The sequence below is a fragment of the Pelophylax lessonae genome (genome assembly GCF_965119305.1).
Source record: "Pelophylax lessonae genome assembly, chromosome: 1".
Classification (NCBI taxonomy): domain Eukaryota; kingdom Metazoa; phylum Chordata; class Amphibia; order Anura; family Ranidae; genus Pelophylax; species Pelophylax lessonae.
In genome coordinates, this window is record NC_138768.1 from 382,531,347 (window position 1) to 382,551,264 (window position 19,918).

A 19,918-nucleotide genomic window follows, 5' to 3' on the forward strand; every position below is an offset into this window, starting at 1 on the left:
AAGTCTATTATTAAGAAGTGGAAGGGATTTGGTACAACACAGACCCTCCCTGGATCAGGACGTCGATCCAAACTGGATGAAAAAGCCAGGAGGAAACTGGTCAGAGAGGCTACCAAAAGGTCTACGTCAACTCTGAAGCAGTTGCAGGAATTTTTGACAAAGAGGCAACAATATCACAAATTCTAGACAAATGTAGCTTGTATGGAAGGGTTGCAAGAAAAAAGCCACGCCACAAGAAAGGCCACATGCAGTCTGGACTGAGCTTTGTCAAAGCACACCTTGAAGACTCTGAGGTCAGATGGAAAAAGATGTTATAGTCAGACGAGACTAAATTTAAAATTATTTGGCCTCAGCACCAAAGGATATGTCTGGTGCAAATCCATCCAAATAAACACCATTCCTACAGTAAAGCATGGAGGTGGTAAAATCTTGTTATGGGGGTATTTCTCTGCAGCAGGGACTGGAGCATTTGTCAAGATAAAAGACAAAAAGGAATGGGGCAAAATACCGTCAAACTGTGGAAAAGATTATTTAAAAAAAAAAAAAAAAAAAAAGTCTGTGGAATGACTTGAAGTTTGCAGTCCACAAAAGGTCCAAAAAAAGTGTAGGCAAATATTGCAGTCTAGATGTGCAAAGTTAGTAGAGTCGTATCTCAACTAAAAGCTGTAATTAAAGGAAAAGGTGGTTCAACAAAATACTGACACATGGGGGTGATCCTTTTTCCAACTAATTGTGTATTGATATTTTTTTTCTGATATGGTGGTATATCTTTCACTTGGATGTTATAACTTGCACTGAGTAAGTACAGCTGGATAAAACAAAAGCTGTGTCTGTCTTCATTTCAGGCTGCAAAGCATCAAAATGCAATTATTTTAAAGTGGGTTGATTCTTCTCTTTACCCACTGTATTAGCGAGCCATGACTAGGTAAACCTTACAATTTCTCCATCAACAGGAAAATGGCATTTAAATGCAAGAATCTCATAATTCGTTTCCAGTGTGGCCTGGTCCTAACAAAGGAATACAGTGGCATATGGTGAATGGGATGTGTGGACCAATAGGACTGCATTCAATTTTTTGTGATATCCATATATAGGATAAGGCCAAGAAAGATTTTAAATTCTTCAACTGTGATGGTCCTCGACTCAAATGGACAGACATAAACAAAAATAGGATTACTGGTGATGTACTGCTGGGCATAAAGATTGCATTGATCCACCACTGAATAGAATACATCTTTAGTGAAACATAAATGAAAAAAACTGAAGGGGTGTAAAATGTTTGATTTCTACCTAAATGCCGGGTTGTGCTGTAAATGGGGAAAATGGGTGCTGTGAATTTAGACGTTAGCCATAAAGAAAGTGTCTCTGGAAAACTAGTATGGGCCCTTATCCTTTGTGGCTAATGTAATGCCCCACTGCTTATTCTTGACCCTTCATCTGGATGTGCTGTGCTATACTGTGCTACTGATAATTACCTGTTGATGTTCAGTACGCTCTAATCTTTTTGAAAGGATCCTTTAATACTCTGAATCAGAGGCTGTTATTGAACTGCTGCACTCCACAGGTTCATATTCTAAATCCGAATATGACAGTGAGAGCTCCTCCCCCCCTTCTCTAACCTGTCCTGCTTACAATCTGAAAGGCTTTGTGAGCTTTTTTTGGACATGGTGTTCAGGATGCTGGTTCTGCTGATACTGACATGGTTGTGGCAGTGATCAGGAATGCTGTTGTTGTCCTAAACTGGTCTGGCGTTACAAAGGTATGGCCGCAGTCAGGGACACTGGCTGGCAGCACTGATCTGGTGACACTGTTACTGATGTTTTAAAAAATATAAAAAAAATGATTGTGCGCGGCCACCTAACCAAAGGATCTAATTATTGGCTGATGCTATCACAAAGTATAATGCCCAATACAATACAGAGCAAAGGTAAAGAACAGGTGATTGCGCTGCTCAAATGATACAATAATAAATGACTGTTATCAACTATCAATTAATTTACACAATTAACATCAAATGTGCCAAGTGAATATATAAGGTCTTGGTGAAAAACGTAATATAAAGTCCAAATCAAGGCAAATAAGGAGTCCCAAAAATCCAAAAGAAAATGCTCCAATATTGCTTTTTCACAGGAAAAAGTTTCTGGAATCCCCTCTGTGCTCCAACAAACCGTGCAATAGTGCTCTGCCACCAGGTGAAATGAACGCTTACCTTAAGGCTCTGTTCCGATCTAGGCGTTTTTGGGTGCTTTTTGCTCTAAGCCTCAGCTCTAAAAACGCCCAGCAAGACCAATCCCATTCATTTCAATGACCCCTCTTCACATCTGAGCATTCTGTCGCCTTAAGCAAAACGCCCGTCGTTCGAAAAAGTACTTGAGCTTCTTTTTTGGCAGATTAGATGTTTTTATTTTTTTATATTGGTCACTTGTCAACCTAAAAACTCCTGCACAAAAAACGCCTGTAAAAATAGCAACGCCTAGATGTGAACGTAGCCTAATACAAGACCCACATATGGGCTAGCACAGCATTTACGAAGTCGGTCTTGCACACTCGATAATGTCCTCCACTTAGATCCTCATTATTGGCATACCATCTCAAATGGGAGTAACTCCACAAAGTGATCTGGGCGAAAAAGGGAAAAAATCTCCAATAGTGTAGTATCCCAGTTAATTACACAGAATAAAAAGTGTATATCCAAATTGCGCTAACTGAAAATGTGTAAATAGTGAGCTGCTGACACCCCAACTGATACTGAATGCGCTCACCGGAGGGTATGGACCCACGTTACCATATAGTAAGTGGGTCATACAGACTGGATATCACCATCAATGTCTCCCAGTATAACTGGATCATCAGATGTTCATCAATGGGGGGCCATGGAGTTTCCAATGAGGATGCCAGAAGTTCCCATTCAAATGTGCATGCATGGAATACACAAGTGTCATCTTCTGTATTCCCTGCACTTTTTACTTGGATGTTTGTAAGTGTACTTCTGCATTTTTTTAACAAACTACTCTGGTCCACGCATGCACAGTACCGTGTGAGTTGTCAAAAGAGCTTGCGCATGCGCACTTAATGATTATTATGCGATGCTGCTGTCAGAGAAGAATTCAGCGGGGCTACAGAAAAATGGACGGTTAGTGAGACCACAGGAACTCCTAATAATAAAACAACTAATATGTGTAATAGACAATAACAATATGAACCTCATACAAATTAAACCTCGGAGCAGCTGGAGAGTAAACACTGATTACAAATAAATGCATACGTACTAGGGTATTAACATAATCATGATAGAGGAAACAATATAAATAAAAACCTTATTCAAAGTATATACTAAAAAGTCAAAAATTTGGTGCAAATTTTAATATGGATGGTAAAAATGTAATTATGGAAAAAAATTGTAAAGAAAAAATAAATATATATACTGTATAATGTAGCTGAATGACAGCACAGAATAAAAGGTGCAACCTAGAATAAATGAACCCAGATTCACCATTTGCATTAAGATGCTCGAGAAGCAAAAACAAGAATCTAATCATAACTAAATAATTATAATTGATATATTGTCCAAATATTTAAAAACTGGATAAAATAAAACGCTCAATATAAAAGAAACATGATCTGTAACTGGGGACAACCGAGAATAATTTCCCCCAATATCCTAACTTCACTATTTTGCATAAGGTAATCACAAATTCACCAACAAAAGGAGGGAAAAAGGGTAGGAAAAAAACTATTATGATGGCTCATCTGTCTAATATTAAAAGTTAAAAATTACTTTCATGTTGGCTGAGGGTGATATCTTTATTATCTTCCCTCCAATGTGCATGATATTTTACTATTCCCCAGAATTTTAATGTGGAGGGGTCTTTATTATGGTAGATCGCATAATGTTTGGATATGCTGTATTTTGGGTAGCCTTTAGTAATGTTTTGAATGGGTTTCCTGATTCCTTTCCAAAAGGGGGCATTTTGTTCGTCCAATATATTGTTTCTGACATGGACACTTGAGAGTAGAGATCGACCGATTATCGGCAACACCGATATATCGGGTGCCAATATGCACTTTCCCCGATATATCTTTCTCAGCTTTTGGATTTGCCGATATTGCCGATATTTAGGGAAAGTGCATGTACCGGGTGATGCCTGCAGCTAGAGGCTCTGATCGGGTCTCCATGTAAAAAAACCCGGAAGTGATGTCATGACATCACTTCCGGGTACTCGGCGCTGAATTAAAAAAACTGACAGCATTCAAAACAGCCAAACTTGGCGTTTTGAATGCTTTTCAGTGTCGAAAAGGGGTTTGGGGTCTTTTAGACCCCCAGATCCCTCCACAAGAAGTACCTAAAAAAAAAAAAAAATAATAATAATTTAATGTCCGAAAATATTGGCAGATATTGTCCGATACAGATACCCGATGACCAAAATATCGGTATCGGCATTAAAAAAACTATATCGGTCGATCACTACTGGAGAGCATAGACTACTCCCTTCGTTCTGCATACATTCCCTAATTTGGTATTCCTTTCCTGTAACAGTAGCTTTAAAAGGTATTTCTTTTGATATTCATTCTGCTAGTTTATTTCACACACATAGCAATGTTTACAGGGTAGAACTCCTTTCCAGTAAAAAAATGTAAAGTCCTGCTTTTTAGGTGGATCTATTACATTTTTAGCAATTTATCTCTTAATGTGGGAGCTTTGTGATAGGTGAATTTTGGTCGTTCTGGCAATATATCTTTCAAATGTTCATCTGCAGTAAGTATAGACCAATGTTTTCTACTGGGCTTCTTGGCTGGGGAGGGCACAGGCTGCTACTGGTGGTCCTGTGCCTGTGCCCTCTCTTTGCTAAATAAAGTCAGGGCTCCAGGGATTCCTCCTGTGTCCCTGGGAGCCTTGTGGTGTTGACTCCTGGATTTGTCCTTCCCCTTGGATGCCAAAGCTGGAGCAGTGCTATCCTGGATGCAGACCGGTGCTACTCTGGTGGGGTGGTGAGTCTGGTGGGGTCCCTCCCTCTCTCTGCTGCAGGTTGTGGGGTGCTTTACTTGCTGGTGACCCGGTGGTGCTACTGGCGCGGTGGGGGTGTCCCTAAGCGGTACTAGACACTTTGTGGGGGTCCCCCTCTTTACTTGGAGTCTCAGAAGCACGTTTCCCCACCTTACCCCCTCTGTGGCTGTAGGTCCCTTGGGGTCTCAGCCCTCAATTGATGCACTGACATGGAGTCCTTTGTTTCCCGGGTGGAGTAGGCCTTTGGACGGCGGGCTAGCAAAAGGCTTCCCCCACATTCCCCTGCCTTATCCGTCTCATCCGATCCTGAATCTGACTTCGCTGCCGCAGACATGGCCCACCCTATGGGGTCTGTAGCCACGCTCCCTGATTTATCGGATAGTGAGAATGATTCCTCCACACCTGTAGCTGCGCATGGGAAGGCGCTAGTTGAAGCAATGATTGCATCTCAGCGGGAAACTTTAAAAATGGAGGATACAGCTCAGGCTGCAGCAGAGGTGTCGGTCCCCTTTGGCACCCACAAGCCATCTCGTGTGGCAAAAGTGTTTACTTATCCCTCCTATTTTGACAGATTTGTCTCTAAAGAGTGGAAGCGTATGAAATGTCCCTTTTGTGGTTCCTAAACGCTTTGCGGTGAGGCACCCCTTTGGGGAGTCTCTTCTCAAGAAGTGAACTGTTCCACCTATCTTTTTCCAGAATGAAAATAGAAGAAAGGAGGGGGGCGCACAGGAAGGGGGACTTTTTAGAGGGGTACCGTCATTAGACTAATATAATAATCAAAAAATATATAAAAGAATATTTTATTGAAACAACATAGTATAAAATGTATACTGTATTTCCAAACAATAGAGGACAGTATTACAGTGATCAATTAAAAACATATAAATACAAGCCAAATCATAGCAAACCATGTATCGATCAGTAGATATCGTATCTTACACAGGGGCTGATTGAAATGGCTACAGACCCTCAACCAACCAGAATTGAAATATACCGGTTAGTGTGGACGTGAAGAACGATGATGCCCAAAACTGTAGCCTGGCATGTATAGTCGCTTCCTCGGGGGGCAGTTGAGGGGTTATATAAGCATCAATACAGTTACTAAAAAAAGAAAAGAGAAAAACACATATATATCAAAAAACAAAATATAACAGATCTTTTAACATTGTACATAGGCAATTGTATATTTGTAACACATAGAACATCAAAAAATCAGAGAGAGAGATCTGACCATATACAGGTCCTTCTCAAAAAATTAGCATATTGTGATAAAGTTCATTATTTTCTGTAATGTACTGATAAACATTAGACTTTCATATATTTTAGATTCATTACACACAACTGAAGTAGTGCAAGCCTTTTATTGTTTTAATATTGATGATTTTGGCATACAGCTCATGAAAACCCAAAATTCCTATCTCAAAAAATTAGCATATCATGAAAAGGTTCTCTAAACGAGCTATTAACCTAATCATCTGAATCAACTAATTAACTCTAAACACCTGCAAAAGATTCCTGAGGCTTTTAAAAACTCCCAGCCTGGTTGATTGCTCAAAACCGCAATCATGGGTAAGACTGCCGACCTAACTGCTGTCCAGAAGGCCATCATTGACACCCTCAAGCAAGAGGGTAAGACACAGAAAGAAATTTCTGAACGAATAGGCTGTTCCCAGAGTGCTGTATCAAGGCACCTCAGTGGGAAGTCTGTGGGAAGGAAAAAGTGTGGCAGAAAACGCTGCACAACGAGAAGAGGTGACCGGACCCTGAGGAAGATTGTGGAGAAGGACCGATTCCAGACCTTGGGGGACCTGCGGAAGCAGTGGACTGAGTCTGGAGTAGAAACATCTAGAGCCACCGTGTACAGGCGTGTGCAGGAAATGGGCTACAGGTGCCGCATTCCCCAGGTCAAGCCACTTTTGAACCAGAAACAGCGGCAGAAGCGCCTGACCTGGGCTACAGAGAAGCAGCACTGGACTGTTGCTCAGTGGTCCAAAGTACTTTTTTCGGAAGAAAGCAAATTTTGCATGTCATTCGGAAATCAAGGTGCCAGAGTCTGGAGGAAGACTGGGGAGAGGGAAATGCCAAAATGCCTGAAGTTCAGTGTCAAGTACCCACAGTCAGTGATGGTCTGGGGTGCCATGTCAGCTGCTGGTGTTGGTCCACTGTGTTTTATCAAGGGCAGGGTCAATGCAGCTAGCTATCAGGAGATTTTGGAGCACTTCATGCTTCCATCTGCTGAAAAGCTTTATGGAGATGAAGATTTCATTTTTCAGCACGACCTGGCACCTGCTCACAGTGCCAAAACCACTGGTAAATGGTTTACTGACCATGGTATTACTGTGCTCAATTGGCCTGCCAACTCTCCTGACCTGAACCCCATAGAGAATCTGTGGGATGTTGTGAAGAGAAAGTTGAGAGACGCAAGACCCAACACTCTGGATGAGCTCAAGGCCGCTATCGAAGCATCCTGGGCCTCCATAACACCTCAGCAGTGCCACAGGCGGATTTTGCCTCCATGCCACGCCGCATTGAAGCAGTCATTTCTGCAAAAGGATTCCTGACCAAGTATTGAGTGCATAACTGAACATAATTATTTGAAGGTTGACTTTTTTTTTATTAAAAACACTTTTTTTTTATTGGTCGGATGAAATATGCTAATTTTTTGAGATAGGAATTTTGTTTTTTCATGAGCTGTATGCCAAAATCATCAATATTAAAACAATAAAAGGCTTGCACTACTTCAGTTGTGTGTAATGAATCTAAAATATATGAAAGTCTAATGTTTATCAGTACATTACAGAAAATAATGAACTTTATCACAATATGCTAATTTTTTGAGAAGGACCTGTATAACACATCTGAGAAGCATGCAGCTCGCAAATTGACAAGTGGATCCCGGACCATAAGGTAGGTATCACCCCCTGGGGCGAGCACGGGAGCTAATCACCAATAATACCGGCCAGAATATAGTAGGATATCTCGGTATATAAGAGATCTGAGTAGGTAATATAGGAAAATAAGAATGAAAATGTGTGATAAAAATACATGGGTATATCAATCCATAGATATCCATTGGATGATTGAAGTATTGTTTAGATAAAAAAAAATATATATATATCTGATGATAATAATGGTAGTGGATATCCATATATAGGATATATATATATCTTACCCAAATAGATCCAAAAGTAAAAATTAGAACAAGGAAACGGGTAGGACGATGGTAGTCCTAAGAACTGGGTGGATACTCCCGAGACAGTGACCAAAGGATAGTCACAGTATCTCAGAGAATCTAAATAAAAAAGGAATAAGAAGGTTAAGAGTTTGAAATGGTGACAAATAAAAACAAGAAGGATGAATAGAATATAAATATTTGTCTATATATATGTATAGTAGTAGATATATATGAGTAGTATGCATATATAGCTATGTAACATGCAAGTGTAAAACTGCATGAAAAAATGAAGGAGTTGAAGAGGGGGTAAATGAAATAGTCAGGCACTGAAAATAAATTCATATAAGAAAGGGGGTTTGTGCTACTAATAATAAACCCATGTGTTCAACATCTAGTGTGCATAGGAAGAAGCAATCAGGCTAAAAAAGTTTTAGAAGAAAAGATGGTATAGGCTGAGACAAGATTATACATGAGATGGCATTTGCCCTGTAGAGATAGCTGTCACAGAGTCATGGCCAGCGTCAATCCATTCGTGTCATAAGGTATCCTAATAGACGGGGAACATGAAGGGATGAGCGCAATAGATAAGTAAAAAAAAAAAAAAAAGAAGTGTGCAGTATGTGAAAGCAGAGGAGAGGAGTAGCCAGTAAGAGTATGACTATCTTTTTCCAGGTTGAACAAGGCAACCATGATTCCAGTAGCAGAATCTCTGGACTTTTGCCAGTTGACAGGAAGTTGGGAGTCTGTGGCCCGCAATATGTTCACTATTGCTGGTTTGGCGCTTAGGCCAATCCTGATCATTGCCCTGGTGTCGCAAACTCTGACCGAGTGGACTAAACCTTTATGCCGTGACCTAGAGGGTGAGCAGACTCCCCCTGCCTTTGCTGAATTGGCGGACCAGCTGGTCCAGGGGCTGCAGTTTGTCTGAGATGCCTCTTTGGAGGCGGCTCCCCTGATTTCTAGGTTGTCTGTTTCGGCAGTGGCACTTAGGCGTGTATTGTGGCTTAAGTGTTGGTCTTTGGACCAGACTTCTAAAAAAGCTCTAATATACCCTTTCAGGGCGACCATCTGTTTGGGTCTACCCTGGATGATGACATTAAGAGTCTCACGGGGGGGGGGGGGGAGTGAGAGTACTGTTCTTCTTTAGTCTGGGAATGGAAAAGAACCTTGTCACAGGCGTGGCCTGTCTTTCTCGGCTCACAAGAAGTTTTTTTTCATCTCTCAGGTTCCACTGACAAGGGTTCAAAACCTTTCAAGTCCTCCTCGGGAGGTTCCAAGTGGCCCTGGTCTGCAAAGCCAAGAGGGGGATTCTCAAGACCTTTGGACAAGGCTCCTTCAGCATGAATGTGCGCCTTCACCCATGCCTGGGGTGGGGGGATGTCTTCATTGGTTTCCTGGCCCGTTGACCTCCTTGGTAAATAACAAGTGGGTCCACAAAGTGATATTGTCCAGTTACAAGATAAAGTTTTGTTATTGCTCTCCGAAAAGGTTCTTCCTTTCCAATGTGCGTCAGTCCCCTGACTGATTGCAAGCTCTCTGTTGCTTCAGGGTGTTATGGTCCCAGTTCCGGTATCAGGACAGTTTAAGGATTTTTATACAAACCTGTTCAGGGTCCCAAAAGGAGGAGAGAAAAGTACTTTTGATTGTGAACCCTGAACTGCTTTGTGTGGGTTCAGTTCAGAATGGAGTCCATTCGAATGGTGGTGGCATCCCTTCATCAGGGGACTTTCTTGCTTCTATTGACATCAAGGATGCTTACCTGCATATTCTTATATGTGCCTGACACCAGCGCTTCCTCTGTTTAGCTGTGGGAGAGGAGCATTATCAGTTTTTGGCGTTATCCATTGGCCTTGCCTCCGCTCCTCGTCTTTACAAAAGTGTTCACCCTGGTTCTGGCGTTGCTACATCAGCGGGGGATTGTGGTACTTGTCTACCTGGGCGACCTCCACTTGCTAGCGGAGCCCTCTGCTGCCCTGATGGATGACATAAAGATCACTATACAAACCCTGAAAGAGTTTGGTTGGCTTCTAAATTACCAGAATTCTGCTCCTATTCCATCCAGAACATTGGATTGTCTGGGTCTGACTGGATTTAGCTCTAGTCAGAGTGTTCCTTCTTCTAGACAGATTCCAAAAGTTGCAATTCATCTACTGTCCAGCAGGTGGTCCTTCCTTCGGACTTGCATGCGGGTGCTGGGCCTTATGGTATCTACCTTTGAGGGGGTTCCGTTTGCACAGTTCCATACAAGGTCCCTTCAAAGGGAGATGCTGGTAAAATGGGACAAGTGTCCGAGTTCCCTGGACAATCGGATTCTGCTGAGTGGAAAACCAGGGGTCCCTGGTCTGGTGGCTTCATTCTTTGGCAAGGAAAATCCTTTCTCCTCTTGTATTGGACAGTGGTCACCACGGATGCCAGTCTGTCCAGGTGGGGAGGTGTCCTGGGACTGTGCTCCCCTCATGGTTTTTGGACGCTGGAAGAGTCCAGATTACTGATTAATGAATTGGAACTATGGCTTTGCCTGGATCTCTGGACGAATCGTCTGCTGGGGATCTTCTCATAGGTAGCAAAAAAAGAGATGACCGCACTCTGATATCAGAGTGCGGTCATCTCTTTTTTTGCTTCATGTGATTCCGGATTGACGGATCCGACCAGCACCTGACATCCAGCCCACCTGGAGCGGTCTTTCCCCAATTGGATTTCAGCTATCTTCTCATAGGTGACTAATGTCAATCACCAGGGCGGAACAAAGACTGTGTTTGCAGCCTTGGAAGTAACCAGCATCTTCCAGTGGGCAGAACGCACCTTTCTGGGCCTCTCCACCGTACATATTCCAGGAGTGGAAAACTGGCAGGCGGGCTACCTCAATCGGCAGACATTGGACCAAGGGGAGTGGTCCCTTCACGCGGATGTGTTTCATCAGATACAAGCTCCAAGTGGGTCACCCCCGAGGTGGATCTGTTGGCATCCCGGCTCAACAGAAAGGTACCAAGATTTGTGGCAAGGTCATGGGATTCTCTGGTGGACGCCACAAATGCTCTGGTGGCCCAGTGGGGGTCCAGTATCGTCTGATCTACACTTTTCCTCCTCTCAAACTTCTGCCTCAGCTTTTGTGCAGGATCGAGGCTGAGGGGATTCTGGTCATTCTAGTGGCCCCAGACTGGCCTCGTAGGTCTTAGTACGCTGACCTGGTGCAATGGTCGCCGACGTCCCTTTGAGACTTCCTCGCATCTTTTGTCCCAAGGGCTGATCTTCCATCCTGGTTTACAGACGCTGGCCTTGACGGCCTGGCTGTTGAAAGCCAGGTGCTGAAGGATAGAGGTTTGCCTGGGTCAGTGATTCCAACACTGCTGAAGGCTAGGAAGTCTACCTCTAGGAAAATCTACCATCGTACTTGGAAAGCATACATTTTGTGGTGTGAGTCAAGTGGTTCTTCAACATGGTGTTGAGCAGAAATTGGCCTTGAGTACCATCAAGGGCCAAGAGTCAGCCTTGATGGTCTCTTTTCAGTGACCCTTGGCCGTGCACTCCCTGGTGCGTACCTTTTTATTCAAGGGGTTCGACATCTGACTCCACCGGTGCAATCTCCTTTACTGCCTTGGTATCTGAACTTAGTACTTTCAATTCTCTAGAAGTCTCCCTTTGAAAATATTTGGGAAATTCCCTTGCTTGCGCTGTCCCAGTAGGTGGCTTTTTTGGTGGCTATCACCTCTGCTCGCAGGGTGTTGGAGCTGGCGGCGTTATCTTGTTGTAGCCCCTACTTGGTGGTCTACAAAGATAAGGTGGTACTTCGCCCATGTCTGTCGTTCCTTCCTGAGTTAGTCTCTGATTTCCATTTAAATATAGGTATTCCCTTCCCTGTGTCCCAGACCCAAACATCCTAAGGAATTTGCTTTGCATGCCCTGGATGTGTTTCTGGCGATTTTGGTGTATTTGGCAGCCACTGAGTCTTTTCGGAGGTCAGACTCACTGTTTGTGATCATGGACAGGCCAAGAAAAGGGATGTCTGCTTCTTCTGCGACCATTTCCAGATGGATCAGGCAGATGATGACTCAGGCCTATTCTATCAAGGTTTAGGTTCCTCCTTTCCCTGTAATGGCACACTCTACTCGGGCACTTAGTGCTTCTTGGGCCTTCTGTCATCAGGCTTCAGTGTTTCAGGTTTGCAAGGCAGCCACCTGGTCGTCGGTGCACACTTTCACTAAGTTCTGCAAGGTGGATGTGTTGGCATCTGCGGATGCTTCCTTTGGCTGCAAACTTTTGCAGGCTGCGGTTTAGAGCGTCTTTTCCCTCTTTGGGGGTGTATTGTTCAGGTTGGGCTCCATTTGTTTTTTGTTGCGCTCCTGTTTACCTGGTTGGCTATTGTGTTTTGCCCCTCATGTTTTGGCATTGCTTGGGACGTCCCTGTGGTTCAGAATAATGGAGAGCTGTGTCCGTCAATAAACGAAAGAGAAAATGGGATTTTTGACTTACCGTAAAAAACATTTATCTGAGTTCTTGATGGACACAGCACCCACCCCTATATGGAGTTGTATAACTTCTTACACTGCTTGTTACAAAACTAAAGGCCTATAGTAGAAAGGAGGAGTATACCACCTATGACTGCCCATAGCCGTAGCCAAGTTTTTTCTTTTTTTTTTTTTTATGCCTAGTGTCCTACTCCTGTAGGGGGCAATATAACCCTGTGGTTCTGAATAATGGAGAGCTGTGTCCGTCAATAAACTCAGAGAAATGTATTTTACTGTAAGTCAAAAATCCCATTTTCTATTCAGTTTTTCTTTTTTCTGAAATTTACCTTTCACTGCCCATATTTTTAATATTTTGTACCAATTTATTGATTTTTTTTAGCGTATAGTTTGAATAAGATTTTTATTTCGTTTTGATTTTTTTTTTCCCTCTGTCATTATTCATTTTGATTAATACCCCAATTTTTTTAGTACGTATGCACCTATTTGTAATCCGTGGTTATGGAAAGGCTGATCCGAGGTTTAATCCATAGGAGGCTCATATTGTTAATGTCTAATACACATAGTTTTCTCTATCGCTCATTGACAGACGTAGTCCTCGGTGATACAGCACCTTCGGGTTATGTTGCCTCCACAGGAGTAGGACTAGACAGGAAATAAAATGCTCTGGCCACACCCTAGGGGCAGGATTTACTGGATCGAGCAGCTCTAGAGCAGACCGATTCGGATCCAATCGCATATGGCCTCTTCATCCAGAGGTTTTTTCCCTAGCTGTCCCTTCATTGGGACATCCCGGATGTGGATCTGTTGGCACCTTGGCCTAACAGGAAGGTGCGGAGGTTTGTAGCTCGCGCCACGATCCTCTAGCGGACGCAGCAGAAACGCTGATCGCCCCGTGGGGGCAGTATCAGCTACGGCATGCCTTCCATCCTCTCAAGTTGCTGCGGGAACTTCTTCGCAGGATAGAGGTGGAGGGAATTCCAGTTATTCTGTAAATTCTGGATTGACCTCGTCAAGCCTGGTACGCCGACTTGGCGAGGCTAGTCGCGGACGCTCCTTGGAGACTTCCTCTCAGGGAGGATTTGCGGTCTCAGGGACCGATCTTCCATCTTGCTTTACAGTCGCTGGCTTAATGGCCTGGCCATTGAGACCCAGGTACTGAAGGACAAGGGAGTGTCAGCTTCAGTTATTCCTACCTCCAGTTAAAGCAAGGAAAGCGACTTCCAGCACATGGAAGTCTTATATTGCATGGTGTGAATCTATTGGATTTTCCCCACATACCTATTCGGTGACCCGAATTTTGGTCTGTCTGCAACAAGGGGTTGAGCAGAAACTATCCTTGAGCACGATCAAGGGTCAGGTTTTCTGCGTTAGCAATCTTCTTTCAAGAAACCTTTGGCTAATCATTCCTTGGTGCGGAATTTCATCCAGGGGGTGCGACATCTGGCTCCGCCAGTGCGCGCACCCTTACCGCCTGGTATCTTATTTTAGTGTGGTCGGTTCTTCAGAAACTTCTCTTTGAAGATATTGGGGAGATTCCCTTGCTTACATTCCCAGAAGGTGGCCTTCTTGGTGGCCATTACTTCTCTACGCAGGGTGTCAGAACTGGCCGCATTATCCTGTCGTTCCCCAGATCTGGTGGTTCATAGGGATAAGGTGGTTCTTCTTCCGAATCCATCCTTCCTTCCTAAAGTGGTTTTCCTAAGACGGACTCACTTTTTGTGATCACGGATAGCCCTTGAAGGGGGTTGCCTGTGTCTGCCGCGACCATATCTACATGGATCAGTCAGACGGTGGTACAGGCTTATTCTATTAAGGGTCGGAATCCTCCGTTCCCTGTTAGGGCGCACTTCACTCGAGCGCTCAGTACTTCCTGGGCCTTTCGCCATCAGGCGTCAGTGGTCCAGGTATGTAAAGCGGCCACCTGGTCGTCGGTACATACCTTTACAAAATTTTATAAAATTGATGTGATGGCATCGGCGGATGCCTCATTTGGCCGCAAGGTTTTGCAGGCCGCAATTTGAGGAGACCGGTGGTCTACCTCGAGGGTTTTTTCTGTTTGAAAATTTTTTTGTTGAGTCTCATCATTAAGGATGAGCATTGTAAACTTCTAGTTGGCACCGGTTGGGCCTTCTAGATTTGGATTTGATTTCCATTTTCCCACCCCTCATTTGTGATACTGCTCTGGGACTTCCCGAAGGTGCTGTATCACCGAGGACTACGTCTGTCAATGAGCGATAGAGAAAAATGGATTTTTGTAAAATCTTACCGTAAAATCCTTTTCTCTTAGCTCATTGACAGACGTAGTACCCGCCCCTCTGTTTTTTGAGTTGGGTTGGGTTAAATTCTCTAAAGACTGCTTTTATGACATAACTGATTTGCTGAGGCAGAGAGAGAGAGGATATACCCTCTGGGACTGCCCCTAGGGTGTGGCCAGAGCATTTTATTTCCTGTCTAGTCCTACTCCTGTGGAGGCAACATAACCCGAAGGTGCTGTATCACCGAGGACTACGTCTGTCAATGAGCTAAGAGAAAAGGATTTTACGGTAAGATTTTACAAAAATCCATTTTTTATTATTATTTGCAATTCCTGTGGTCTTCCTAGCCGGTCATTTTCCTGTAGCCCCACCGAGTCTTTCTCTGACTGTGGCATCACGTGATAATCACTGAGTGCGCATGCGCAAACTCCTTTGACAGATCACACGGTACTAGGCAATCGCACACCGGAATGTAGATTACGATGATTACCAGCGTACATTATAAATCACGCCTGCCACAGCCACTCAGCTTCCTCTTAATGAAGCCACATGGGAGGGTGGCGATACGCATGGAGGCAGAGCCAGACAGCATGTGATTACCAGTTGGAGCATGTGAGATATTGCTAGAACATATGGCTTTACTCATCTTATGCCTTTTTTTTAATGAATTAAATGTGAGTGCATTTCCCAAGTTCAGATGGTATATTCTGTGTCATTAACTGGGACACTACACTATTGCAGATTTTTTCCCTGAGCACTTTGTAGAGTTAATCCCATTGAAGATGGTATGCCATTTAGGAGGATCTAACTATTATCTGGTGTGTGAGACAGATTTTATACATACTTTGTTGTCTTGTATTAAGGTGAGCGTTTATTTCACCTGGTGGCAGAGCACTATTACATGGTTTGTTGGAGCTCAGAGGGGATTCTAGAAATTTGCTTTTTTCCTATCAAGCAGCAATATTGAAGCATTTTCTTTTGGATTTTTGGGGCTCCTTTTTTTGCTTAGTTTTTTCTTTTTTGCTTTGATTTGGATTTCATATGATTTTTTTCACCAAAACTTTATACATTTACATGCCACGTTTGATGTTTATTGTATATATTGATTATTAGTTGACAACAGTAATTTCTTAATGTATCATTTGGGCAGCGCAATCACCTATTCTCTATCTTTAATGTAACTGGTGCTGCTATTTATATTGTGCACAATTGATAGCTGCACTGGTAACAGGTGGCTGGCTGCTCTGCTTTATTCACACTTTACTCTGGTGGGCTAGTGATCAGGGACACACACTAAGCTGTTTTTTTTGTTCACAAAACCGTGACAGACACTGAAATCAATCACAGAACTCAAATTTCTCCCCTTATAGAAGATCCCATGGTACAGGACTTGACTTATTAGTTTTGTACGCAGCCCTATGTTCCATTTTGTCCAAAGCACCTCTGTTGCCCTAGACAACACGCATGAGCAGCCGGAGCGGAAAACATATGGGCACATCCTCCCACATTGGTCAAGCTCCCATCTGGCCGTTTATGTGCAATGGCTAGACTGGAATCCGTTCCATATACCACATACAATAGAACTTATAATAGTTACAATAATTGCATGTACACAACAAACCTCATTAAAAAAAAAAACACATTAAAACATATTATAGTAGTATTCTAATTAGGTGTGTATACGTGTATGTAGACCTTATTGTTGTCAGTATATTAGCAGAGTTTAGTGTAAATGGCTAAACGTCCAATCAAGTTAGGGAAGGTTAAAGTACTTTACAGATACAAGAGAATGTTTGCTTTATCTGGATGTTTACAGATGTGTCAGTGAATGTCCCTATGTCTGTAGGCTTTCCCTGGTACTTCTTACCAGAGCCAGCTAGGGTAAATAAATAGCCTTGATGGACTTTCATGGCTGATCGCTATTTTCTTCTGAATAAGCCAGCAGAACTCACCCTCTCCATTGGAACTAACTTGATGATTATTTGGCTCTTGGATCGTACATGTGCAGCAGTCTAACAACCCTATATAGGCTACCAGCAGCAAATTAAGTTTGCTACAGCTGTAATTGTTAGTGTAAAGCAGTAAAATATGTTTTTCTTATATATATATATATATATATATATATATATATATATATATATATATATATGTATGTATACCCATTATTTGTGAAGGCTCTCATTTATCCAAGTCATGATATAGCTGGTTGTAAATTCGTCATATTTATATGCACTTGTCCAAGCCACGTCAGTTCTGAGAAGTGGCCTGGATAAGCTACAAAATGTCCTCAACATTACAGAGTAAGTCCATGTGAATGTAACGAACTACTAACTAAAATTCTACCTATTGTTTGCACTATGGATTCATCTTTCATGCAGGGACTAGAGCTGTGTCTCTGTACATTGTCTATCAATAGAAACACCCAGCTTTAGCTTAGGATTGCAAGGCACTCCCCCCCCTCCCTTTGCCAGGCTAAGAAGTCTGGTTGGATACCACACTGCTGTTAACTCAATGTTGTGAAAACCAGATGTTCAGGGAAGCAGCATTGAGAGAGAGAGAGCAGGTGTTGGCTTCATTGAAAGAGCAGGAGGGAGAAACATTGAAAGTTATTAACTGCAGGCGATAGGATAAGAATTTTAACCTAAAATTTACTGGGTGATGTTTATTTTATTGTGCTCAATGTATTAGGCTAAAAAAAGATTTATTACTACTTTAAGGTTATTCATAACATTCCTAATCTTTTTATTCTTTTTTAGTCCGAGACCTATAATGACGATGTTCAGACTTATTGGGACACAGTCTCAAGTGAAATTCCTGCAAAGGAGCATAAAACAAAACCCTTGATCCCAGAAATGTGCTTCATAAACAGTGAAGACAACACAGAATATTCACCAACAAATACCTTTATTGATGATGATGGCAGAAGTCAGCTTATTACTTGCACTAAATGTTGCGTACAAGTTCATGCAAGTAAGTATATATATTCTGACTGAAAAATTTGTATTAAATAATGCAATAGACCTGATTGGTTCCCAGTGTTAGCCCTTCAATTCTTGATCTGAAAACAGGTATGCACATATTTTAACATGAGCAGTTTTTAAGTAGTAGTAGTTAATACTAAATTTAATAATTTTTAATTAATAAACAACTAGAAGGCTACCCTTACCCATGATTGGTATTGTGAATATTGTGCCCTTTCTAGGCACAGCATGAGCATGACATAGCTGATTCAAGGGGTACAGGAATTTGGGGGATTAAACCCCAAAAATAACAGTTGGGGACAGTCTTAATTTCGCTAACTCCTTTCTTAGAGAACACACCAGCTTTGGCTCTGATGCAGCATCTGTTTTTTTTTCTCACACATTCTGGGGCCCATTCCTCCAGGACCTTTATTTCTGAATAGAAATTTTCTGCTGCATTTACTATGATGCTGAAACAAATGACATTCTCAGGGATTTACAGCAGTGCAACTTAAAGCAGTCTAGGTCACCATCACCACAGAAGCTACCTTGTGAGTTTCTTCTTCCACCCTTTTTTTAATTAGAGGAGGAAGGATTCAATGAAGTAAATGCCTCTGACATGGAAGAATACTGTAAGGAGGATGCTGGGGCTTTTAACATTTCCCAAACAGAAAGGTCCACAGTGAATTTGCTCACAGAGGTGGCCCATAACCTAAAACTGTCATTGCCAGAATCCTCATAACCTAAGATGACAGGGTTGAGGTCATGGAAAGCTTTCAAACTGGCTAAATGCTTTCTGATGCATCATACTGAGAAGGATTTGTACAAGGATTGGGTCCATCCAGGCAAGCTGACTGCGCCCATCAAGCTGTTTTCCCAACAATATCTGACGGTAGTTAGCGTTCACAAAACAGTGAACCCTCCAGGCAATGGATTCTGCTGTATCTTTTTTGAATAAGGCTCTTATTGTCCAAGTGAATGATGTACCAGTTTTAAGTATCATAAAACCCAAAGAGTCCCTTTTTAAGGTGTCTTTTTCCTTGGCAAGTGTTGCCATGCAACCCCCAAATCATTAGGGGAGCCAGGAGTCTTGGTTTACAAGAATTGGGCAGAACCTCACATTCTTGCCCTGTCTGCGGTGCACATTCTGGAAGTGGAGAAATAGCAAGCGGATTTCTTAATCTGTCAACGACTGGATCCCGGAGAGTGAGCCCTCCACCAGGAAGTGTCACCCATTTTGTTTCTGATGGGGAATGTCAGACATAGACCTAATGGCATCCATACTCGATCACAAACTGGACAGGTTCGTGTCAAGAGATCCTTGGGTCTTTGGCTTGGATGACCTGGCCACTCCCTGGAATCACTTCAGATTGCTTTGTGTTTCTTTAAAATCCTTTCTTGTCTGCTTCAGAGGATGAAAGAGGAAGGCAATACCGGTGCATTTAATTACACTGAACTGGCCCAGCAGGTGGTACTCAGACATACAGTGGGGATCGAAAGTTTGGGCACCCCAGGTAAAAATTTGTATTAATGTGCATAAAGAAGCCAAGGAAAGATGGAAAAATCTCAAAGGCATCAAATTACAGATTAGATATTCTTATAATATGTCAACAAAAGTTAGATTTTATTTCCATCATTGACACTTTCAAAATTACAGAAAACAAAAAAATGGTGTCTGCAAAAGTTTGGGCACCCTGCAGAATTTATAGCATGCACTACCCCCTTTGCAAGGCTGAGACCTGCCAGTGTCATGGATTGTTCTCAATCATCATCTGGGAAGACCAGGTGATGTCAATCTCAAAGATTTTAAATGCCCAGACTCATCTGACCTTGCCCCAACAATCAGCACCATGGGATCTTCTAAGCAGTTGTCTAGAAAACTGAAACTGAAAATAGTTGACGCTCACAAAGCTGGAGAAGGCTATAAGAAGATAGCAAAGCCTTTTCAGATGTCAATATTCTCTGTTCGGAATGTAATTTAAGAAATGGCAGTCATCAGGAACAGTGGAAGTTAAAGCAAGATCTGGAAGACCAAGAAAATTATCAGACAGAACAGC

The 19,918-nt window shown here is 42.6% G+C and overlaps 1 protein-coding gene across 1 annotated transcript in view; it reads left to right on the plus strand.

The window, feature by feature from the left end:
- The window catches only part of KDM4C (lysine demethylase 4C), a gene marked incomplete at its 5' end in the record, with an annotated part of 705,351 nt that overhangs the window by 482,377 nt on the left and 203,056 nt on the right, over positions 1–19,918 (plus strand). The window contains one exon of the mRNA XM_082265152.1: positions 17,658–17,871. Within this exon, the coding sequence (XP_082121278.1) occupies positions 17,658–17,871 (214 nt within the window). The remainder of the gene's footprint in view (positions 1–17,657; positions 17,872–19,918) is intronic.